We start from the raw sequence: 23928 nt of genomic DNA, 5'->3' as shown, positions 1-23928 counted from the left end.
TGCTCCTGAGATGCTGCTTGGCCTGCTGTGTTCATCCAGCTTCACACTTTGTTATCTTAGAGTCTCCAGCATCTGCAGTTCCCATTATCTCTGATACAATCTCAGGAAGACTCTGCGAACAAGAGAACTTTGACTGGGCTTGTGGAGTTTGTGGGTTTGGGTTTTTAACCAAGGGGGACAGATGCTCCCAACACTGTACTCCATGGCACTCAGATCTCACCCCCAGCAAAACCCTACTCTGGGCCCCCTCCTGCCAGGGTGCAGGGCTTACTCCACTCCCTCACAACAAGGTCAGCGCACAATATGCACATGTGCAAACTTGCGCATCTAACAGTGATGCTGGATCCACAAACCCAGCCAAAGGTTGGGCCGATGGAGGAGTGGGAGATGGCTGGGTTATTCATGTTTCTGTACTCTCCTTCTGCTTTTTGTACTATACAACATAGGTGCATTATATCACAGTAGGCCATTCAGCACATTGAGTTTGCTCTGCCATTCAATGAGATCATGGCTGAATCCAATAATGCTCAACTCCACTATCCTGCCTTTTTCACCCTTGATTCCATTACTAATTAAAAATCTCTCTCTCTCTCACATTCAAATATACTTGACAACCTAGCCTCAACAGTGCTATACGGTAAAGAATTCCACAGGTTCACTACACTTGGTGAGAAGAAACACCTCGTCATCTCTGTTTTAAATAGTCAAACCCTTTTACAAGGCTCTCTGATTTTAGTTTCTCCAAGGGGATAAACTTTTCCATTTCTATCTTATAAAGACGCATAAGGAACTTGTCTGTTTTGATAAGGGTGCTTCTCATTCTTCTAAACTCCAAGAGTACAGGCCCAAGCTACTGAGCCTCTCCTTCCAAACTGGAGATCAAACTACTAAAGATTCTCTGGACTGTCTCCAATGCCAGTGCATTTTTTCCTTAGATACAGGGAATAAGTCTGTTCACAGTATTCCAGGTGTGGACTAACTAGTGCCTTGTACAGCTTTAGCAAGACCACCGTGTTTTTATAACAGAAAAATATTGAAGATACTGAAAACCTGAAACAAAAACTGAAAGTGCTGGAGAAACTCAACAAATCTGGCAGCATCCGTGAAGAGAGAAACAGAATTAATGTTTTGAGTCCGGTATGATTCTCCTTCAGAACTAAAAGGAGTTGGAAACAATGGATTTTAGATATTTTCTATATCAACCTGTTCAGGAATTTTATTTCTCTGGAGCAGATCGGGCTTGAACTCAGCTCTTCCAGCCTAGAGGTATGGACACTACCACTACACCAAAAATATATAGACAGAAAGGAAGGAGCAGCAGCATAAGAGATTGTGAGGTGCCTAGAACAAAAGATAGAGCAAGTTCTAACAGTGACAAAGGATTGATTGATACAAAACAGGTCTAGTTGATGGGTACGAAACGAGAGAACGGGTGGTATGTTCTGCTGAGCCGACAGTTAATGAGAAAAAAAACTGGTCGTTTCTGGGAAAGAGGCCTTGTAATGACAATGCTTGACATCTTCATTTACAATGTCAAAGTTAACCTCGAAGCTCCGTTTAGGTAGCAAAGCACCTTACGCACCAACTTATCTGGGTCAGTCGGGACCTGACTGAAGAGTCATATGGGACTTAAACCATTAACTCGGTTTTGCTGCCAGACCTAAGTTTCACCAGCACTTTGCATTTATTCCTTGTTTTTATGCTCCATTCCAGTTGCCTTCCCTACCATCAGCTGAACTTGGATGCTAGATTGTTGCGATGTGTGAATGAGGACCCACCAAGACACTCTGCACTGCAGTTTTCTACAGTCTGTCCACTTAAATAATATCCAGCTCCCCTATTCTTCTGCCAAAGTGTATAACCTCGCATTTCCCACTCCCCTAACCTATCTATTTTACTTTGTAGGCTGTGTCATCCTCATCACTTGCCTTCTCATTTAATTTTGTGTTATAGAACACAACAGCACAGTACAGGCCCTTCGGTCCTCGATGTTGTGCCGACCTGTCATACCGATCTCAAGCCCATCTAACCTACACTATTCCATGTACATCCATATCTGCAAATGTGAAAATATTACATTCCCATCCCTTGTCCACGCGATTGAAATATATTGTAAAAAATAATACTGGCCCTCTCCAGGGCCTGTCAGAGATTGTCAAGCCTTTGATGATGTTTCTCCACCAGGGCAGTAGATTCCCACACATTGATGGGAATGTTGGATATTTTCCAAGATGAAGCTTGGAGCAGAAAGTGCACTTTGAGACTTGCATCAGGCCTGGACGATGTGGCCTGCAAACAGCAGCTAACTGGCCATAACCAATGCTTCAATAAAGGGGAAACTGGACAGTCTGAAGATGTTGACATTAGAGCATCAATCCCATCGATGGATTTGGGGATTTCATGCAGGCATTATTGGTGATATTTCTCAACGGATTTGAGGTGTCTGCTGTAAATTATCCATATCTTCAGACAGGTAATATTGGTGCTGGCTTTGAGGTCTTTGTCATCAAATGGGTCGCTCCTCTGGCCATTAGAAGCGAAGCTGAATGTCGTTGTCAATAGCTGTCCTCACAGGCAGCACATTCCAGATCCTAACCTCTTGTCATGTGAAAACTTTAACTCTGACTTCACCTTGCTTCTTTTGTCAATCACATTCAATCTGTGCTCTCTTATTTCCGAACTTACAATCAGTGGAAAGTTTCTTTCTATTTACTCCATGTGGATCCCTCAAAACACCTCTGCGCAATTTCTCTCAACTTTCTCCTCTCCAGGAGAACAGTGTTTAATCTATCCTCAAAACTGAAGTTTCTCATTCCTTTAAATCACTTCTGTATTTTCCCCAATGCATTTACATCTTTCCCGAAGCATGGTGCCCGAAAACATACACAACACTCCAGCTGGAGGTCTATTTACCTGTGTGCATTTTCTCTCCCTGTCCTGTCACATTCAGTAACCTTTATTCATGTAAACCCTGGTCCCTCTATTCCTGAATCTGCTTTAGCATTGTATCCTTTATTGAAACTTAAGCATAACTTGTGACAAATCTTGGCATTAAAATGGCTATATGATTGCCCATCCTACCAACCCTCTCACTATCCTCTGGCCAAAATCGAAAGAAGTGTACAACAGGAACATAGAACATAGAACATTACAGCACAGTACAGGCCCTTCTGCCCTCGATGTTGTGCCGACCTGTCATACCGATCTCAAGCCCATCTAACCTACACTATTCCATGTACGTCCATATGCTTGTCCAATGACGCCTTAAATGTACCTAAAGTTGGCGAATCTACTACCGTTGCAGGCAAAGCGTTCCATTCCCTTACTACTTTCTGAGTAAAGTAACTACCTCTGACATCTGTCCTATATCTTTCACCCCTCAATTTAAAGCTATGCCCCCTCCTGCTCGCCGTCACCATCCTAGGAAAAAGGCTCTCCCTATCCACCCTATCTAACCCTCTGATTATTTTATATGTTTCAATTAAGTCACCTCTCAACCTTCTTCTCTCTAATGAAAACAGCCTCAAATCTCTCAGCCTTTCCTCGTAAAACCTTCCCTCCATACCAGGCAACATCCTAGTAAATCTCCTCTGCACCCTTTCCAAAGCTTCCACATCCTTCTTAAATTGCGGTGACCAGAACTGTACACAATACTCCATGTGCGGCCGCACCAGAGTTTTGTACAGCTTCACCATAACCTCTTGGTTCCGGAACTCGATCCCTCTATTAACAAAAGCTAAAACACTCTATGCCTTCTTAACAGCCCTGTCAACCGAGTTGGCAACTTTCAAGGATCTGCGTACATGGACACCGAGATCTCTCTGCTCATCTACACTACCAAGAATCTTACCATTAGCCCTGTACTTTGCCTTCTGGTTACTCCTACCAAAGTGCATCACCTCACACTTGTCTGCATTAAACTCCATTTGCCACCTCTCAGCCCAGCTCTGCAGCTTATCTATGTCTCTCTGCAACCTACAGCATCCTTCATCACTATCCACAACTCCACTGAACTTAGTGTCGTCTGCAAATTTACTAACCCATCCTTCTACGCCCTCATCCAGGTCATTTATAAAAATGACAAACAGCAGTGGACCCAACACCGACCCTTGCGGTACACCACTAGTAACTGGTCTCCAGGATGAGCATTTCCCATCAACTACCACCTTTTGTCTTCTTTCAGCAAGCCAATTTCCGATCCAAACTGCAATATCTCCCACAATTCCATTCCTCTGTTCATGGAGGGAACTCCAGAAATTCTGCCAAAATACAGCTGAAAGCATGGCCTATAATGGTGAAGCTAATAAATTCAGGATTCACAAAGGACAGAACTGTAGGATCACAGAGGGTTATGAGGTTTCAGGCCACAAGCATGGCAGGCTGCAAGGTCATGGAGGGATCTATCCTAAAGTAATAACCTGTGATAATAACCATAACTTAGTGAGATTAAAAATCAAATCCTTTATAGCAAAGAAAGGTGCCAGAGGGCTGATACAGCACTAAGGTGGTATCATTACTTAGGAAGGTTGGTAGAGAAAAATCAGGGAACTATAGACAAGTGATTCCAACATTAGTGGTAAGGAAACTATTGGAAAATGCTCTGAGAGACAGAATTAATCTCCAGTTGGAGAGGCAAGGATGGATTAAGGGTAGTCAGCATGGCTTTGTCAGGGGCAGATTACATCTGAAGTGTTTGATTTGTTATTGAAGATGATTTTTTAGAATACAGAATCCCTACAGTGTGGAAACAGGCCCTTCAGCCCAACAAGTCCACACTGAATCTCACAGCATCCCACCCAGGCCCATCCCCTTGTAACCCACCTACTGTACACATCCCTGGGCACGACGGGCAATTTAGCATGGCTAATCCACCTCACCTGCACATCTGTGGGCTGTGGGAGGAAACCCAGGGTGAATATATATGTGTGGATGAGGGCAATGCAGCTGATGGAATCTACGTGGACTTTTTAAATAAGATTTTTGACAAGGTTTTGCACGGGAAACTAGTCGAGAATATAATTATATTATTAACATATGGTCATGGCTGATCATCCAGTTCAGTACTGTTAAGATATGGAAAACAAGCAAAACCCAATCAACCCTACTATCACTGGACACACAACGCGTGAAACTAAAATATGCAATGACCCTGAGAATTGCCCAGTTGTTCCTAATAAAATTTTATGAATAACAAATCCTGAACACCAAGCTTATAACTTAAATAAAAATTATTAACAATTTATCAAGACTGCAACTATGGCAGGGCAAAGCCAAACAAGATAATCTAATCAATATTGTACTTATGATAATAATGGGATAGTGAAGGGGGAGGGGTTTAGATTAGTTCACAGGTCGGGGCAGCATCGAGGGCCGAAGGGTCTGTTCTGCGCTGTATTGTTCTATGTTCTACGTTCTAAACCCCAATCTTCTTTGATCATAAACCCTGATTCACACAGAAACAGGCAGACATAGTTAAGGGATAAACTAAAAAGAAAATAAACGTTATAATTTGCTAGTTCAGTAAAACAGTTTTGAATGATGAATACCAAGTCTTTGTGCGATCCTTGAATAATGAGTACTTCACAGGCATATAACTGTAAATTTAATTTCAAAATCACCAGTGAATACGAATAGTTTCGGTAGACTTCCAGAAATATTTATTTATTCCTTACAGTCTTCTCTCAGAACATTGAATAATTCTTTAACTGGATACAAAACATGAGATAGTAAGAAACAGCAGCTAGTCCCAAAGCTTCAAAAATCACTCTGCACTTGCTGGTTAGCCTCAGTCATTCCTTGATTGACCAACTCAAGATCAAGCTGAATGCCAGGTGCAAGGACTGTTATGCTGAAGAAGTGGGAGGCTGCAGAAGGACTTACCTGCCAGGCGAATGGCTTAAGAGGTGGCAGATGAAATACAATGTGGGGAAAATGTAAGCCTACACACTTTGCTAGGAAGAAGAGTCATAAACTATTTTTTAAATGAGGAAAGGTTTAGGAAATCTGAAGTACAAACTGGGAATCTTCGTTCAGGGCTCTCTTAAGATTACCACGCATGTTCACCTGGCAGTTAGGAAGGCAAATACAATGTTGGCATTCATTTCAGGAATGCTAGAATCAAGAGCATAGATACACTGATATGGTTGTACAAGATGCTAGTCAGCCTGCATTTGGAACATTGAGAGAGTTTTAGGGCTTGTATCTAAGGAAAACAGTGCTAGCGCTGGAGGGCATCCAGTGGAAATGTACAGGAATGAACCCAAGATGCAGTGCTTGTCACACGAGGAATGGTTCAGGACTCTCGGTCTGTACTCGCTGGAGTTTAAAAGGATGAGGCGACATCTGATTGAAACATACAGATTACTGAGGGGCCTGGATAAAGTGGACATGCAGAAGGTTTTCCATTAGGAAGAGAAACTAGGACTCCAGGGAACAGTCTCAGAGCAAAGGGATGACCCTGTAGATCCAAGATGAGGAGGAATTTATTCAGCCAGAAGGTGATTAATCTGTGGAACTTATCACCACAAAGAACTGTCAAGATCACATCATTGTGTCTTTAAGACAGAGATAGATTGGTTTTTGATTAGTAAGGGGATCAAGAGTTACAGGGAGAAGGCAGGAGAATGGAGTTGAGAAACACATCTTGATTGAATGGCAGAGCAGGCTTGATGGGATGAATGGCCTAATTCTGCTCCTACACTTTATGGTCTTTGGGCATTCATTAACAGCTTTATTTATATCACTAAAGATAACAGTTTCCAATATCAAAAAACTGCATTTGTTTGTTAAAACACGTAGCTATCCAAAATTCAACTCATCTTAATATCAACTCTCAGTTCTACCGAGGAGAAAAATAAGTATTTAGATAATCACTTGAAGTGCCACGCCCCCAGCTAGAGAAAAATGCAACAGGGCTGTATGTGCCTGTACCAGCTCTTCAAAGGGGTATCTTTACTTCGTGCCAATCCACTGTTCTTTCCCCCATAGTCTTGAGCACTATTTCTAGCCAATAATCATCTAGTGCCTCTTGAATGCCTCATTTGAACCTGTCTCCGTCACATTTCCAGAAAGTGCATTCCAGACCCAACTACTCACTGTGTCAATACTGTGTTTCTACCTCACCTTTACTTGTTTTGCAACTCACTTTATATCGGTGCTTCCGTTTCTGGATTATTTTTTCAGGGCGTGGGAACCTATATACCCTGTCCAGCTCCCTCATGGTTTTGAAAACCTTAATCATATCTCTTCTTAGCCTTCTTCACTCCAACCTGTATGTCGAACAATTGCGATTTCTTCAATCTGTCCTCATCACTGAAGTTTTTTGTTCCTGGAACCATTCTTATATATCACTTCTGCAGATGTGTTCATATCTTTCCTATGATGTGGTGTCTACAACTGTACACACTACTCCAGCTGAGGGTCTAACAAGTGTCTTGTACAGAGAATACTGTATATGCTGTACTCATACGCATACACGTGCCTCCTCTATCAGTCCTGCCACTTTCAATGATCTGTACACATATACCCCGAGGTGCGTCTGCTTCTTCACCCCCTTTAGAATCATATGTCTATTTTACTTGTCTTTCAAAGGTCATCAATCATTCCAGTCAGTCTTTACACTGGTTTGATCCCCTCTTGACCCAGTATTACTCTGCATTACTAATCCGAATTTAAATGATACAATGGCGTCCCCAAACACTTGCCAGCACCCAGATTCAGCATTGTTTCTCATTGGGCCAAGAACACACTGATCAAAGACGTTCTCCTGAGCACATTTCATAAATTCAGCACCCTCATTCCCAATTATTCTAAAATTGTTCCCCATATATATTTGTTTAATTCAAATCTGAAAGTATTACCAAGCTATTCCATGTGATTTCCCTGCAGATTTGCTTCGCTCCATCTGTGTCCATTTGGAGGTCTATAAATTAACTCCTGTAACAGGGCCTTGGCCCCTCTTATTCTCTCTTCAATACCACAATGTCTTCTCCAAACATTACTGCTACCCCACATCTAACACTCAACTCCTTCCTTTTGCCTGTTCCTGTACGTTATACAAATGAATCTGCCTACGGGGATATCAGGCTCACTCTGTTGGGATTCAGCCATCTCATTTAAACCAACATTTTAAAGGCTGTCTTGTGATGCAGTGGCAGTGTCCCTACCTCTGGGCCAGGAGGCCCAGGTTCAATTACCACCTGCTCCAGAAGTGTGTAATAACATCTCCAAACAGGTTGAATGGTAAAACTTGTCCAACCCGTGCAGTTCTGAAGAATCACCATACCGGACTTGATGCATGAATTCTGTTTTTCTCCCCACCGATGACAGCAGACAGGAAACAGTGAGTAGGGATAAATGGGTCTTTTTCTGAGTAGTACACAGTGACAATGGGGTACTAGATGACACAAAGATGGGTGGGTGGATGCAGAAATGCAGCAGTGTGACTTGGACAAGTTGAGTGAGTAAGCAAATGCATGGTTGTCGAAACATAATTTGGAAAGATGTGAGGTTATCCACTTGGAAGCAAAAACTTGGAAGGCGTACCATTATCTAAATGGCAAGAAATTGAGAGAGGGGAATGTTCAACAAGACCTGGGTGTCATGATATACTGTAGATAAGCATGCAGTTGCAGCAGGAGGTGAAGAAGGCAAATGGGATATTGGCCTTCATAACAAGAGGATTCAAGTACAGGAGCAGGGATGTCCTGCTGCAGTAATACAGGGTCTTGGTGAGGCCACTCTTGGAGTATTATGTGCAGTTTTGGTCTCCTTCTCTGAGGACGGATGTTCTTGCTACAGAGGGAATGAAGCAAAGCTTTATCAGATTAATTCCTGGGATAGTTATAGAGTCATAGAATAATACAGGCCGTTCAGCATAAACTGGTCCATGCTGACCATGGTGCCCATTCAGCTTGTTCCAATTGCCTACATTTCGTCCATATCCCTCTAAACCCTTCTCATCTAGAAGTTTTTAGATGTTGCCATTATACCCGCCTCAACCACTTTTTCGGGAAGCCCATTCCATATATGCAGCACCCTCTACGTGAAGAAGTTGCCCCTCAAGTCATTCTTAAATCTTTCCCCTCTCACCTTAAACCTACATCCTCTAGTTTTCAACCCACTATTCCTGGGAAAAAGACTAAATGTATTCATTCTATATATGCCCTATACACCTCAATGAGATCATCCCTCATTCTCCCATGTTGCAAGGAATAAATTCCTATCCTGGTCAATCTCTCCCAATAACTCAGGCCTCCTAGTCCTGGCAACATTCTCATAAATCCTCTTTGCACAATTTCCAGTTTAACTATGTCTTTGCTATAACAGGGTAATTAAAACTGAAAACTATACTACACGTGCAGCCTCAACAACTTGTACAATTGTAACAGATCGTCCCAATTCTTATGTAAAAACCAAATGAACTGCAGGTGCTGTAAATCAGGAACAAACAAAGTTGCTGGAAAAGCTCAGCAGGTCTGGCAGCATCTGCGATGGGGAAAAAAAAGTTCACATTTCAGATCTGGTAACCCTTTCTCAGAACTAAGTAACTTTCTCAGTTCTGAGGAAAGGTCACCAGAACCGAAACGTTAACTCTTTTTACCTTCACAGATGCTGCCAGACCTGCTGAGCTTTTCCAGCAACTTGTTTTTGGTCCCAATTCCTATACTCAATGCCTCGACCAATGAAGGCCAGCATGCAAATATCTACCCTGTGACACGGCTTTCAGTGAACTATGTACTCGTACTCCTAGGTCCCTCTGATCCACAACACTCCTCAGGACCTTACCATTTACTGCATAAGTTCTACCATGATTTGATTTTCCAAAGTGCAACACCTCATACTTATCCGTATTGAATTGCAATTACCAATCTTCAGTCCACTTCCCCATCTGATCAAGATCCCTCTGTAATTTTTGATAACCTTCCTCATTATCAACGATACCTCCTAATTTTGTATCATCTGCAAACTTACTGATCATGCCTCGTACATTCACATCCAGATAATTTATGTAAATAACAAATAACAAAAGGTCCCAGCACTGAACCCTGTGGCACACCACTAGTCACGGCCTCCAATCTGAGAAATCACCCTCAACCATCACCCTCTGCTTCCTACTATCAAGCCAATTTTGAATTCAATTCGCTAGCTCTCCAGGGATCCCAAGTGACCTAACCTTGTTGTAGGAGGAAAGATTGCATCTGTTTGGATTTTATTCCCTGGATTTCAGAAGGATGATGCAGTGGGGTGGGGAATATCTCACTGAAACCTTTAAAATTCAAAGAGGACCAGACAGGGTGGATGCACGAAGGATGACAAGTGTGGAATCCAGGACCAAGAGACACAGTCTAAGTCATTATAAGTCATTTAGGACCGAGATGAGAAATTTCTTCACCCAGAGAGTAGAGAGCCTGTGGAATTCATTGCCACCGAAAGCAGTCAATAAAAACACAATGATTAAAAGAGGGAATTGTAGATAGTACCCGAGTTTAAAGGAATCAAACAATGATCGGTAAAAACACGCACAGACTCGAGTGGATGATCAGCAATGATCACAATGAATGATGCAGCAGGCTTAAAGGGCCTGCTCCTGTTTGTTACCATGTTTAACACAGCACTTTATAGTTTCCTGCTACTAGTCTGAATAAATAGTGACTCTGAACTGCAACAGTTAGTGACCCTTACCGTGAATAAACAATGAGGAATTCTGATGTTGGCAAACTGCATTCCTGTTACGTGGACTGATGTGTGGGGTTGAAGAGGCTAAAGGAATAGCCACAAATGGGGTGACAGGAGGAGGGACAAGGTACGTGTCAGGGGCCTGAGGAGGTTACAGAGACAAGGAGGGAGGCGGTGGTGGTAGCACTGAATACAGGCTGTAGGATGTGTGCATGTCACAGAGGGAGTACTCTGTTACACATTGTGATCCAAGCAGTACTCAGCTTGTTGTGTCGCAGTTTGATGTTTGAAGAGTCTACAATTTTCGTTCATGTATGCAGGTGAGACACATCGAGTGATGTCAACAAGGTCAGGGCGAGAATTAGTCTCCAAATACACGCTACGATCAGCAACTACATCAGTGCAAACCACAGCAGGAGGTGGAGAAATATACAGAGGGCAGGTTCATACCATGGGAGCAGGTCAAGGGGGTGGACTGCACTAGCAGTGGGTAAGACAACGTGGGCAGTTGGGTGACACTGACCAACTGAGAATAGCAACCCGTCCTGAGTATGATGGGCACTCCCTGGTCAAACAGACACCTTCCCCAGCAGTTCACAAATCATAGCGACACACAAATACTAATGGGGGGGGGGGGAGAGGGGGGAGGAGAGTGGGGGCGTCGGGGAGGAGGGGGAAGGAGGGAGAGGGAGACGGGTTAGGGTGGGGGGATGGGATGGACCTCTTGTTTCCCCCCGCCCCGTTCTCTTACCGGGGCTGCCGCTCGGGTGTCTCTCGGCGGGGAGGGGCCTGAGCCGGTTTCTAGGGACCCGGAGCCAGGGCGGGCCACCGCCAGGAAGTGACGACACAACTGGGCGGCTCACCGGAAGCGATTTGGGAAAGGTCGTCGAGACAGAATGGAGCCGGAGATTCGCAACGTGAGGCCCTCACCACCCCCACCCCCCCCCACCCCCACCCCTCCCTCACCCCCACCCCTCCCTCACCCCCACCCCTCCCTCACCCCCCCCACCCCCACCCCTCCCTCACCCCCCCCACCCCCACCCCTCCCTCACCCCCCCACCCCCTCCAATTTCCCCCACAAACCAAGAGGTTATGCTGCAGCTGTACAAAACTCTGGTGCGGCCGCACTTGGAGTATTGCGTACAGTTCTGGTCACCGTATTATAAGAAGGATATGGAGCTTTGGAGAGGGTGCAGAGGAGATTTACTAGGATGTTGCCTGGTATGGAGGGAAGGTCTTACGAGGAAAGGCTGAGGGACTTGAGGCTGTTTTCATTAGACAGAAGAAGGTTGAGAGGTGACTTAATTGAAACATATAAAATAATCAGAGGGTTCGATAGGGTGGATAGGGAGAGCCTTTTTCCTAGGATGGTGACGGCGAGCACGAGGGGGCATAGCTTTAAATTGAGGGGTGAAAGATATAGGACAGATGTCAGAGGTAGTTTCTTTACTCAGAGAGTAGTAAGGGAATGGAACGCTTTGCCTGCAACGGTAGTAGATTCGCCAACTTTAGGTACATTTAAGTCATCATTGGATAAGCATATGGACGTACATGGAATAGTGTAGTTAGATGGGCTTGAGATCGGTATGACAGGTCGGCACAACATCGAGGACCGAAGGGCCTCTACTGTGCTGTCATGTTCTATGTTCTGTGTTCTAACCCCTCCCCAGCTCACTTGCCCCAATCTCATGTGGCTGCCCTCTTCACTAAGAATCCCCCTCACCCCCAGAGTCTATGTCCTGCACAAACCCCCTCAGTAATACATCCGTTCATTCCTATCCCCCACTCCCAACATCATACACTCACGTGGAAATTTACGGACAGCAATGGCTGTGTTAGCATCTGTGTTTTCACGGGAAGGAGGTCAATGGCATATATGGAGGGGTAGGTGTATGGGTTTGTTTCTGCTCCTCTGTGATCTTAATCTCCAGCTCGCTCGCTCTCTCTTTGTTTCAGCTGCGGGACTTCCTGTTGGTCTATAACAAAATGACAGAAACCTGCTTCAACAAGTGTGTGGCCAACCTCAACTACAGGAGCATCACATTGACTGAGGTAAATCCAAGGATGACCAGCTGCACACATCATTGGAGGCATGTGATAGCCCTGGAAAGGGTTTAAACATAATTTTACCAGGATGTTGCCTAGACTAGAGAGTTGTACGAAAAGAGGTTGGAAAGACTGGGGTTATTTTTCTTAGAACAGAACAGAGTAGATTGAGAGTGGATGTGGTTGACATGCATACAATAATCAGAGTCGTAGATACGGTAGACAGGAAGAAATTTTCCCTTTGGAGGGATCAATGAGCAGATGTGTAGATTTAAGGGAAGAGCCATAAAGTTTAAAGGTTATTTGAGGAAAAATATCACATAGAGGTTGATGGGAATCTGGAACTCAGTCTGTCAGGATGGAAAGGGCAGAAGCCGCTTTAACATTGAAGAAGTATTTAGATGTGCACTTCTGATGCCAGGACAGGCAAGAGAATGGGCCAAATCCTAGATTAGAATAATTAGGTGACAGTTTTTGACTGGTGCATACTTGATGGACTGAAGAGCCTTTTTCTGTGCTGAGACCTCTCTGACTCTTTGAACCTCATCACACAAATCAGGAACAAGGGATCATTTTGACCCTCCTTCTTGGCTCATATCATTACTCCATCCCCAGTAATCTTTCACCCTTTGATTAACCAGAGATGAAAATGGGCTATTACAGTTAGAACCAAGAGATGTAGCTCGGTGTTAGATAAATACTTTGCAGCTATCTTTACTTAAGGGGCAGGTGCTGCTCAGTACATGGTGACAGAGACAAAATCTCAGTCACTGAAAGGGTTTAAGGTTAATAAGGAGCTGGTATTCAAGACACTGTTGGCAGTGAGAAGTCACCAGACCAGTTGAGATGCATGGCAAAAATTTGCCAGCGTTGCTCAGACAGCACTTTCCAAACCCATGACCACTTCCATACAGAAGGACCTTTTTCCAGCTACTTTGTTTTTGTTCCTAATTTGTGGCATCCGCAGTTCTTTTCATTTTTATTAAGGGCAACAGATACATGGGAACACCATACCCTGCAAGTTCCTCTCCAAGACACTCACCATCCTGACTTGGAAATATATTGCCGTTCCTTTAGTGTTGCTGGGTCAGATCCTGTAATTCCTTCCTTTAGGGCTTTTTGGGTCTAGCTACATCACATGGATTGCAGCAGTTCAAGAAGGCAGCACACCGTAACCATCTCGAGGAGCAAATATGGGTGGGCAATAAATCCTGGGCCCAGCTAATGACACCCACACCTCATAAGAGAATTAAAAAACAATGTATGCCAAGGATATGGAAGGGAAAGTGGAAATTGCAGAGATATTGACAAATTACTCATGACCCTTTGACAGTGCGGCCTATTAGGTGTCTGTACGATATGACACAGTTTGTTGATGGTATGCTCTGGAACGGAATGTGCTTTAATATGTTTCCTCTCTTTCTAGGAGAATTGCATCAACAATTGTGCTGGTAAATTGATCCACACCAACCATCGGTTAATGAGTTCCTACGTCCGGCTCATGCCAACCATTGTTCAAAGAAGAATCTCTGACTATGAGGCAAAAGCTGCAGAGGTTGTGCAGAAATCAAATGTGAATCTGCCTGCATCAGAGGGCCAAAGTAACATTGCTGAAATTGTACCAGGGGACTTGGAAAATTCTGTTATCCCTGACCCACTGAATCAGACTAACACTGGCTCTCCTGACCAGAGTTAGTTTCTTGCTCCCAGTGTCACCCTGGCACTAATTCTTTCACTTACCCTTGCGTGCACAGATTGAGTGATTCCTTCCAACTTCCAGCGAATCAAACGGCATCAGTTGGGAGCTGATGTGTAACAGAAAATCAACAGACCCAGCTCAATATCTACATCACCTGGCATTTTAAACAGGTAGTTGAATTTGTGTTGACAGAAGCTGGAGTGTGGTCTGGAATGGGCCAAACTGGACTGACCGCAACTATTAGACAGTGACAAGACTGGAAACCAAAGGTCATACTGACCAGAATAGCCAGAGCGTTTCACATTGTGAAAGTGAAAACTCAACTCCTGAATGCTGAACTGTTAACATCTTAAACGAAAAAGGAGCTCAAGACAGCCAAGGCATGGAACTGATTAAAGTTAGTTTCATTGAAAATGTTTCCTTGCTCTTCAGTGAATTAATATACATTTAAGTTACAGGTGAGACCCTTGTCAAATGACAGCACTTATTTCAGTTCACAGATGTTGTTTAAGAAATTGTGGGTAATGTTTCAGAATATTTTATCATCTGAACTATCAGTTCAGGAGTCTGTCGTCTACTCCAGGCCCCAAACACATGAATTATATCATTACCACTAAGAGTATGGTCCCTCTGTGAGTGATGAGCTGCCCAGAACTAAGAGGTAAAATTGCAGACATAGTGAGTGCGTCACTGTGGGAATAATCCATACAGAGACGCCACACCAGTCTTTCATAGAAGCATCATAGAATCCCTACAGTGTGGGAACAGGCTATTCAGCCCAACAAGACCACAACGCCACTCCAAAGAACATCCCACCCAGACCCATTCCCTTACCAGAGATAACAAGGCGTAGAGCTGGATGAATGCAGCAGGTCAAGCAGCATCATAGGAGCAGGAAAGCTGACATTTCAGGCCTAGACCCTTATTTGTAGAACTCTTCATAGAAATTTCTGAAGAAGGATCTAGGCCCAAAACAGCAAGCTTTCCTGCTCCTCTGATGTTGCTTGGCCTGCTGTGTTCATCCAGCTCTACACCTTGTTATCTCAGATTCTCCAGTATCAGCAGTTCCTACTGTCTCTGAAACAATTTTAACCCCATTCCCTTACCCTTATATTTCCCATGCCTAACTCACCTAACCTAAACTTCCCTGGGCAATTTAGCATGGCGAGTTCACCTACCCTGCATGTCTTTAGATCATGGGAGGAAACTCACACAGACACAGGGAGGATGTGCAAACTGCACACACAGTCACCCGAGGGTGGAATTGAACCCAGCTCCCCGACACTGAGAGGCAGCGGTGCTAACCACTGAGCCACCTTGCTATATTTCACTAATAGTAGACATTGTTTGAACATTCTTGTGTTCCCAGTGTGTTTATGGTGTGAGATCATGTGCAATAATGACCGAGATTGGTGAGTGGCAAAAATAGCCTCTTTATCGAGCATCCACAGTGGCACCGTTTGAGGTGGTGATGGAATCCAAAGTACTGTTTTACAGTAGACTCTTTTTAGACACAGATTTTTAAAGGTTTAATTTTCTTTAATGATAAAATTTTAGCACTATGGTATCAGGTAGTTGTGTCAATTGTACACAAGTTTGCATGATATCTGTCTTGACGGAGGAGGAGATCGTTTAAGCACTTGCTAAATGCTGACTGTTACTCCTGATGGGATTAGAATGTCTGTGATAATGGGAACTGCAGATGCTGGAGAATCCAAGATAATAAAGTGTGGAGCTGGATGAACACAGCAGGCCCAGCAGCATCTCAGGAGCACAAAAGCTGACGTTTCGGGCCTAGACCCTTCATCAGAGAGGGGGATGGGGAGAGGGTTCTGGAATAAATAGGGAGAGAGGGGGAGGTGGACCGAAGATGGAGAGAAAAGAAGATAGGTGGAGAGGAGAGTGTAGGTGGGGACGGGATAGGTCAGTCCGGGGAGGACGCACAGGTCAAGGAAGCGGGATGAGGTGGTAGGTCGGAAATGGAGGTGCGGCTTGAGGTGGGAGGAAGGGATGGCTGAGAGGAAGAACAAGTTAGGAAAGACCCAGCCTGTCTCCGCTTCCCTAACCTGTTCTTCCTCTCACCCATCCCTTCCTCTCACCTCAAGCCGCAACTCCATTCCCTACCTACCACCTCATCCCACCTCCTTGACCTGTTCATCTTCCCTGGACTGACCTATCCCCTCCCTACCTCCCCACCTATACTCTCCTCTCCACCTATCTTCTTTTGTCTCCATCTTCGGTCCACCTCCCTCTCTCTCCCTATTTATTCCAGTTCCCTCTCCCCTTTTTCCTCTAATCTCCGAATTATCAGCAAGACCCCTGCAGTAGACGTTGGGCTGATGGGGTACTGTTTAGTGCAAGGTGGAGGTGCTCCTGTAACAGTCGTGGGTTCTATTTGCAGTGATCCGCAGTCGAACTTATCTTTAGCCCAGATGAGGTGGTCTTTTAATTCTTCCCATTGTAGGGTTCTGATGAACCACATCGTCTGACCCTCCGTGAAATGTAAGGATGAATTTAGTCGGGTGAGGATATCCATCCCGAGGAGCAGCTGGGCTACAGCTCCTACCCATACAGAGGTTACTAACCCACGGGGGTTAAATTCACTCTGATTGGGTTTGGTCCTTTTAATTTCGATCCTATCAGCCCCTGCTCTGTATGCTGTTCTCACTGTCCCACCTAGCGGGAGTTTGGTCTCATGCTTCTGGGGTAGGCAGGTCAACTCTGCTCCTGTGTTCAAAAGGCATTCACTGTCCAGTTTGGCTGCACTCATGGTCACATACAGTCCATCTCCCCACCTGCTGGCATAAAGCCAGTAGGAGCACAGCGGGTTCTCTCAGTTTTTGTCATCAACTCCTGCTGCTGGGCAATTAGCTCCTTAAACAGCACTAGCTGATCGGTCTTACTCCCAGTTTTTGGCATCTTCTCTTCCTTATTGCTTACTGGGTGACTTCTCCCTTTTCCTCTTTGTCAGCCCCCTCTTGTCCAGTGGCCTTCCTTCCCACAGACATAACAGTTCCCAGGGTGTTTGTTCTGGGTCTTTCTCAGAGGGTTTTACTGGGAGTCTGTCCCATATGTCCTATCTGTAGGGTGTGCAATTTGGCATCCATATCTCGGTCGAGCTAGTGGGATCGATCCATCAGTTTGTAATAATTCGTTCCCGAATGGTCCTATTCTGGTTTGGTGAGCTTTAGCGTCTTAGTAAGCTCAGTTTTAAACCTGGCCACAAAAGCCAACTTCAGCAGGCTATAATCACATCCTTCAAAATCCCTGTTGTCCTGCAAAGTTGAGACTCCTGCATATTCTTTCCAAGTTGTCCTAAATCTTTCCTCATGTTCTGGGACTTCCTCCGTAGTTTTTTTAATAGCAAGCCAGGACTTTTGTCCAGTTGGTCTTAGGTGGACTATACCCCTGTAACCAATGTTTTATTGCTATTCATCCAGCTTGCAGCTCCTGCTCATACTCCCCAAGAGTACCTTTGCCTGCCTCATGGAGAAGGCATCCTTTTAATGACAATTCAGCATCTGTACCCCATCTCAGGGATAGAGCATATATACTCCCCTTAACCAGTCTAGGCTTTCCCATGTCTTCATTGGCCCTTTCTTTGGGTGAGACTTTATTTAGACCATCTGTCTGAATTTTCAGGGGTTTCGGGTTCATGCACAGTGTGTTTTTTGGTCCATTTTACTAGAACATCCACCTTACTGGTCCTCTAACCTTTGCCATACCACTTTCTCTATTTTTACCTCCTTAGTTTTAAGGACTCGTAAAAATGGTACCAGGGGTATAGTTGCCATCACTGTCACTGCTAGAGGACCCAAAGGCAATAACTAGGTTTTGCTAACCCACTTCCTGGATGTTACAGGTAGTTAGATACAAATTCTGTATGGACTTGTGAACCGGGGAAGAAATTGACAGGACTGCAAACTCGTCCTTCAGTTTCTTGTTTTCTTTCTCAAGCTCCTGATTTCTAAATTCAGCCTTTTCTCACTTGATCCCTGCTTTTGTAGCTGTTCATGCATTTCTTTTAATTGCTCTTTAAGATGGTTTAGTTCACCATCATCAGTTGATCAAGACATGATTTCATTCTTTTGGTGAATTTGTCCCATTACCTCAAGGGACCATTTAGTTCTGCCCTTATCTTTCTGTCAGTTGGCTTTTCCCCAGATGTGTTGCATATCATCTAGGGTCAACTGTCTTATGGGAATATTGTATTCCTGCCCGACTTTAGTTAGGGTTTTCCCTAACCAGAACTGTACTTCAAAGTAGTTTTGTAACTGCCACAACATTTCTTAGTCAGCAATGTCAGGAGGGACCAGCCCACCTTTGGAGGTCACAGGCAGCTTACTGGGGTCACTCATAGTCACCCTAATACTTGTGCCAAGGGCAATTTTTTGCCATGGGCTATTTCAGTGGATTTGGAGCACTCAATGTCTGGGCACAAGGGTATTCGAAAGGGCCAACTCACGAGAGGTTGGGGATCATGTTCAGCGACCAGGTCATGACTTTAAGAAGGAACTCTCTTGCTTTTGGGGTAGTGTCAGTGACTGGTCAGTTTCAACGGTGTCCCCAGCGATCCAGCCGACTACGCCAATTTGTGGAATAGTGCTCGATAATGGCCAAGATCGATGAGTGGCAAAAATAGCCTCTTTATTGGTTATCCACAGTGGCACAGTTTGGTCAGCTCAGAAAACAATTCACTTTATCTCTACATCGCAGTACAATCATAAATCAAATCAAAAAAGTCATTCAGTACACTCAAGGCTGATCATCCACCTCTGTTCTCTATTCCTGCGTTCTATCTATATCCTTTGTTGCCTTTCGCCGTAAGAAGTCTAGGACTCAACATTCAGCTCAATGACTTCTTAGTCTCTGCCCTCCGCTTCAATTTACCACCAACTCCAACTCCACCCCGGGTGACTTGTTTAAATCTAAGTAAAAACCCAAAAGAACTGTGAATACTGGAAATCAGAATTTGCTGAAGAAACTCAGTAGGTCTGGAAACATTTGTGGAGAGGAAGCAGAGCTAACACTTTGTGTCCAATGACTTTTTAAAGCACTCTGACCTGGAGTCATCAGATCCAAAATGTTAATTCTGCTTTCTCTCCACAAATGTTCCCAGACCTGCTGAGTTTCTCCAGCGAATTCTGATCTTGTTTCTGATTCTGCTTCTGAAAGCAGAATTAACATTTCAGATCTGATTACTCCAGGTCAGAGTGCTTTAAAAAGTCATTGGACACAAAGTGTTAGCTCTGCTTTCTCTCCACAGACGTTGCTAGACCTGCTGAGTTTTCTCAGCTATATGTTTTTTGTGTTTTGTTGACTTTGCTTTCAGTGGAGCAGAGCTATTTTCTCCTGTTCACACCAATCATCTGAATCTATTTCTGTCTCTATCCCTCCATTGTCACCAACAGCACTCCCTTTGACTTTTGCTCTGGGCATAATCTGTTCCATGTGCTCCTCTTCTCCTCCCCCCCCCACCCCCCCCCCCCCCAACTATCAACACTCTAAAAGCCACCACTTTCAATTTCGTTCCGTTCTGAAGAGCCATATCAAACTTGAAACGTCAACTCCGTTTCCCTCTACAGATGCTGGCAGATCTCCTGAGTTTCTCCAGCATTTTCCATTTTTATAATTAAACCTAGCATTGATCCTGTAAAGATTGTCAGAATTGACAACGGAAAACCAGGAAATGGCAGAGGTGTATAACATATTTTGCCTGTTCACAGCAGAAGACTTGGAAAAATCTCAGATGTTAGCTTGTTGTTGCAAACAGCAAGAGCATGGTCTGAGATCATCAGATATTCATGCACCTCGGTCATCCAAAGCAGACATCAACACTGCTCCAAACTTCAGTTCGTTGGGCAATGTTTGAGGCCCTGCATATTCCTTTGAGCATCAGCTTTTATTGATGAATCAGAAGACAATGAAACTAAATGGAGCGCATATCTAGTCATAGCCTTCCATATTGGGAAGAGGAAGTAGAAATCAAACTTCTGCTGCAGGGCTTTGAGATGGTCATACAGCATAGAAACGGACCGTTTGGTTCAACCGGTCCATGCCGAACATAATCCCAGACTAAACTAGTCCCACCTGCCTGCTCCAGGCCTGTATTCCTCCGAACAGTTCCTATTCATGTCCTTATCCAAATGTCTCTTAAACCTTGTAATTGAACCCACATCCATCACCTCCTCAGGAAATTCATCTCACACATGAGAAATTTGCCCCTCATGTCTTTTTTTAAATGTCTCATCTTAAAAATATGTCCCCTAGGCTTGAAAACGTCATCCTAGGGAATAAGTACCATTAACTGTATCTATACCCATTATTTTATAACCTTCTATAAGATCACCTCTTAAAGTCACAGCCTATCAAACATTTCTTTAAAACTCAAACCATCCGACCTGGCAACATCCTGGTAAATCTATTCTGAACCCTCTCCAGCTTAATAATATTATTCCTGTAATTGGGTGACCAGAACTGGACACAGTACTCCAGAAGGTATTTGAATATGAGGCTGTGCACCTTGACAGCTGCATCTGCCATTGTCCCTTGCTAAAGGCCTAGTTTTGACCTGAAACCATGAGGTTTTTCAATGAGGGTGAGGATTGTCTCGTTTTTCCCCGCACTTTAACAGTCAGCTCATTCAGATGGCTGAAAACGTCTGTGAGATATGCCAGTTTAGCTCATCAGTAACCATCAGACAGGAACTCTTTACAAAGCACTTCACGGACTGTTGAAAACTCTTGTCAATTGTCCCCGGAGCTCATGAACACAGGAGAGAACCTTCTGCTAGGAAAACCATTGCACCTCGGTGTTTATGGTAAACCCTGATGCTCAGCCTCATCTGTGCACACAAAATAGCGAACAAATGTGATTTTATGCAATTCACTATTTTTAAGGCTTTTGTAACATTGCAGTAGTGGCATAGTTTTGGCTACAAGAGGTTCATGGTGGAGGGTGCAGTTGGTGATGGGAATGTTAGGACTTTGTTCTTTACCTTACCGACAATTCCTTTGACTTTCTCTGGCATGGAGGCTGATCCTTCAGTGCAAATGCTCCAACATATTGCCCATGTAACTTTGTTTTAGAACATTGAACATAGACCAGTACAGGCCCTTCGACCCTTGATGTTGCACCAACCTGTGAAACCAAGCTGAAACCCATCTAACCTACACTATTCCATTATCATCCATATGTTTCTCTCAAGTTTTCTCTCAAATCAGCATCTGTTACCCAAAACATTTCTTCACCAGTCACGTGACATTACAAAAGAAAAATATTCTCCTGAATGGAACGCCTATTTACATACACTGAGCATTGGCAATGTTGGCAGCTCGCAGCGTCCATTTATATCAGTGAAATCATCAGTCCATGAGACAAATCTCCCACAGGGAGCTAACTTCTCTTGCAGTGCCTTGTCTATCATCTGACATATATCAGTTCACTGTTTGACTGTACAACCAGAGACTGCAGTTTTGTCAATCTCTTGAAGCATCACCTAACAGCACAACTGCGACTTTTACATACAGACATGATGAAGGTGTTGGCAATGGTATGGAGCTTTTCGTTAATTTTGCTACAAGTTCGGTCACCAGGTAACTGACCTTTATCTTATACTTGCACACACGCCATTAATCTGTTTGTTATGTCTGCTTGACGTTTTATTCTCTGAAACTCTAAGTACCGATGTGTTTGTTGACAACTGAATGATGTTTCTTCTGTAGGTGCCCTAACTGACTTGGTACCATCACAGTGTCTGCCAACTTCTCTCTGCAGGTGAGGCACTCGGGTAAAGGGGCAAGTGTTATCTCCTGTTGGTGAAAAATCCAAAGGCCAGAAAGCTGTCTCTGAGCAGGACTTGCTTTATTCTTATTGGACTCACATTTCATCAACTGAATTAGAAAAATACAAGTTTAAAAAAAGTTCAAAAAATCTTTACTTTATAATCTGTGGAAACATGTCCAGCCAAGGGAGGCCAGTACAGTAGCTGTTTCAATTACTCACCCCCACCACATGTACAGTTCTCCTCCTGCACATGTGTAGCTGATGAATCTTCAGCTGTGCATGGTTTTGGAAACCACCACAAAAAGCAGCATTGCTCTGAGGATTTTGTGGCATATTTCTCACCTCGCCACAGCACGCCAGCTGACAACCTCTGTTCTCAAGAGTGTCGGTCTAAACTGCTCAATCTTTCTTCATAAACTAAACTCTCATCTCTGGAAACAATCTCGTGAACCTCCTCTGGACTGTGTCCAGTACAACTACAGACCTCTTCAAGTAACCTCATTTTTATTTAGTACTCTAGATGTGGTCTCACTAAAGCTGTGTACAGGTACAGTATCACTTCCCTATTTTTCTATTCTACTCCTTCAGCAATAAATGCCAAAATCTCATTTGCTTCCTTATTACCAGCTGTACCTGCAGATTAATTCTCTGTGATTCATGCACAAGGATTCCCAGATCCCTCTACGTCAAAGCACTCTTTCCATTTCTCTCCATTTAGATAATAAGTTGTCTTTCTATTCCTCTAACCAAAATAGATAACCTCACATTTATCCACATTAAGTTTCATCTGCCAAGTTTACATACATTCACCACACTACTCATTTTCATTGGTAAATTTCTGATGTCTTCATTGCAACTTATTTTTCCACCTATTTTACTATCATCTATAAATCTAAGTGTAGCCGTGCGTCCAAGTCAAACCCCTAACCCTGTGGATCTTACCTTTTGTGCAGCGTCTTGTCAAATGCCTTCTGGAAGTTCAAATGCAGCATGCCCTACAGCAATTCACCAGATAACCTCAGACAGCATCTTCCAAACCCATGACCACTTCCATCTAGAAGGACAACGGTAGCAGGTATATGGGGACACCCCTGCCTTCAAGTTCCACTCTAAGCTATTCACCATCCTGACTTGGAAATGTATCACCATTTCTTCAATGTCACTGGATCAAAACCCTGGAATTTCTGCCCCAAGGCATTGTTTGCCGAACTGTGGGTGGACTGCAGCATTTCAAGAAGGCAACTCACCACCATCTTCTCAAGAACAACAAGAAAATGCCACCAAAACCAGTGATGCCTGCATTCCCTTGAACAAATTAAAATGCGGGCCAGTCCTATAATTAATTGATTTACATCCTTATAACTGCAAACGTACTAATAATAAACAAAGATGTATATTTAGTTGGACAAGAATACAAAAATATTCTAAGATGCATTTATATCAATGTTCAATTAAAACGAAATCTTGAATTGACACTTTCATTTTACTCTGAATAGTTTTTACCATAGGAGCTGGGTGAGGGGGTATGTGATCTTTCGAAGGGGAACCGGTAGACAATTGGATTGGAGGGAGGGGGAGGGGGTGGGGGTGGATGAGAGGGCAAGCTGAGGGAGGGAGGAGGTTTGAGGGACAGAATGAGGGTGGGGAGAGAGTAGGCTGAGGGATCAAGTGGGTTGGAGGGAGGGGGTGAAGGAGCGAGTAGATTAAAGGGAGAGAGGGGC

The 23928-nt window shown here is 44.0% G+C and overlaps 2 protein-coding genes across 4 annotated transcripts in view; one reads left to right on the top strand and one right to left on the bottom strand.

The window, feature by feature from the left end:
- The window catches only part of LOC125453609 (arfaptin-2-like), a 48773-nt gene extending 37257 nt beyond the window's left edge, over window positions 1-11516 (bottom strand). Inside the window, exon 1 of one of the 2 annotated variants that reach the window (XM_059646903.1) lies at window positions 11429-11516. The gene's annotated coding sequence lies outside the window, so the exon portion shown is untranslated. Of the gene's footprint in view, window positions 1-10683; window positions 11089-11428 lie in introns of those variants that run through there. The other variant, XM_059646904.1, reaches the window with a different exon arrangement.
- Window positions 11517-11521: 5 nt separating this feature from the next.
- Window positions 11522-23608, top strand: timm10b (translocase of inner mitochondrial membrane 10 homolog B (yeast)). Of its 2 annotated transcripts, XM_048532039.2 has the most exons (5): window positions 11522-11594; window positions 12634-12729; window positions 14150-14880; window positions 22147-22198; window positions 23161-23608. In XM_048532039.2, the coding sequence occupies exons 1-3, from the start codon at window positions 11574-11576 to the stop codon at window positions 14417-14419; spliced, it is 387 nt and encodes a 128-aa protein (XP_048387996.1). In that variant the 5' UTR covers window positions 11522-11573; the 3' UTR covers window positions 14420-14880; window positions 22147-22198; window positions 23161-23608. The 2 variants fall into 2 exon arrangements, with proteins under 2 accessions (XP_048387996.1, XP_048387997.1); XM_048532040.2 differs by lacking the exon at window positions 22147-22198.
- Window positions 23609-23928: the final 320 nt, after the last annotated feature.

This window comes from Stegostoma tigrinum, chromosome 6 (genome assembly GCF_030684315.1).
Source record: "Stegostoma tigrinum isolate sSteTig4 chromosome 6, sSteTig4.hap1, whole genome shotgun sequence".
NCBI lineage: Eukaryota > Metazoa > Chordata > Chondrichthyes > Orectolobiformes > Stegostomatidae > Stegostoma > Stegostoma tigrinum.
Note: the sequence above shows the minus strand (reverse complement) of the source record. Positions and strands in the feature narration are given on the sequence as shown.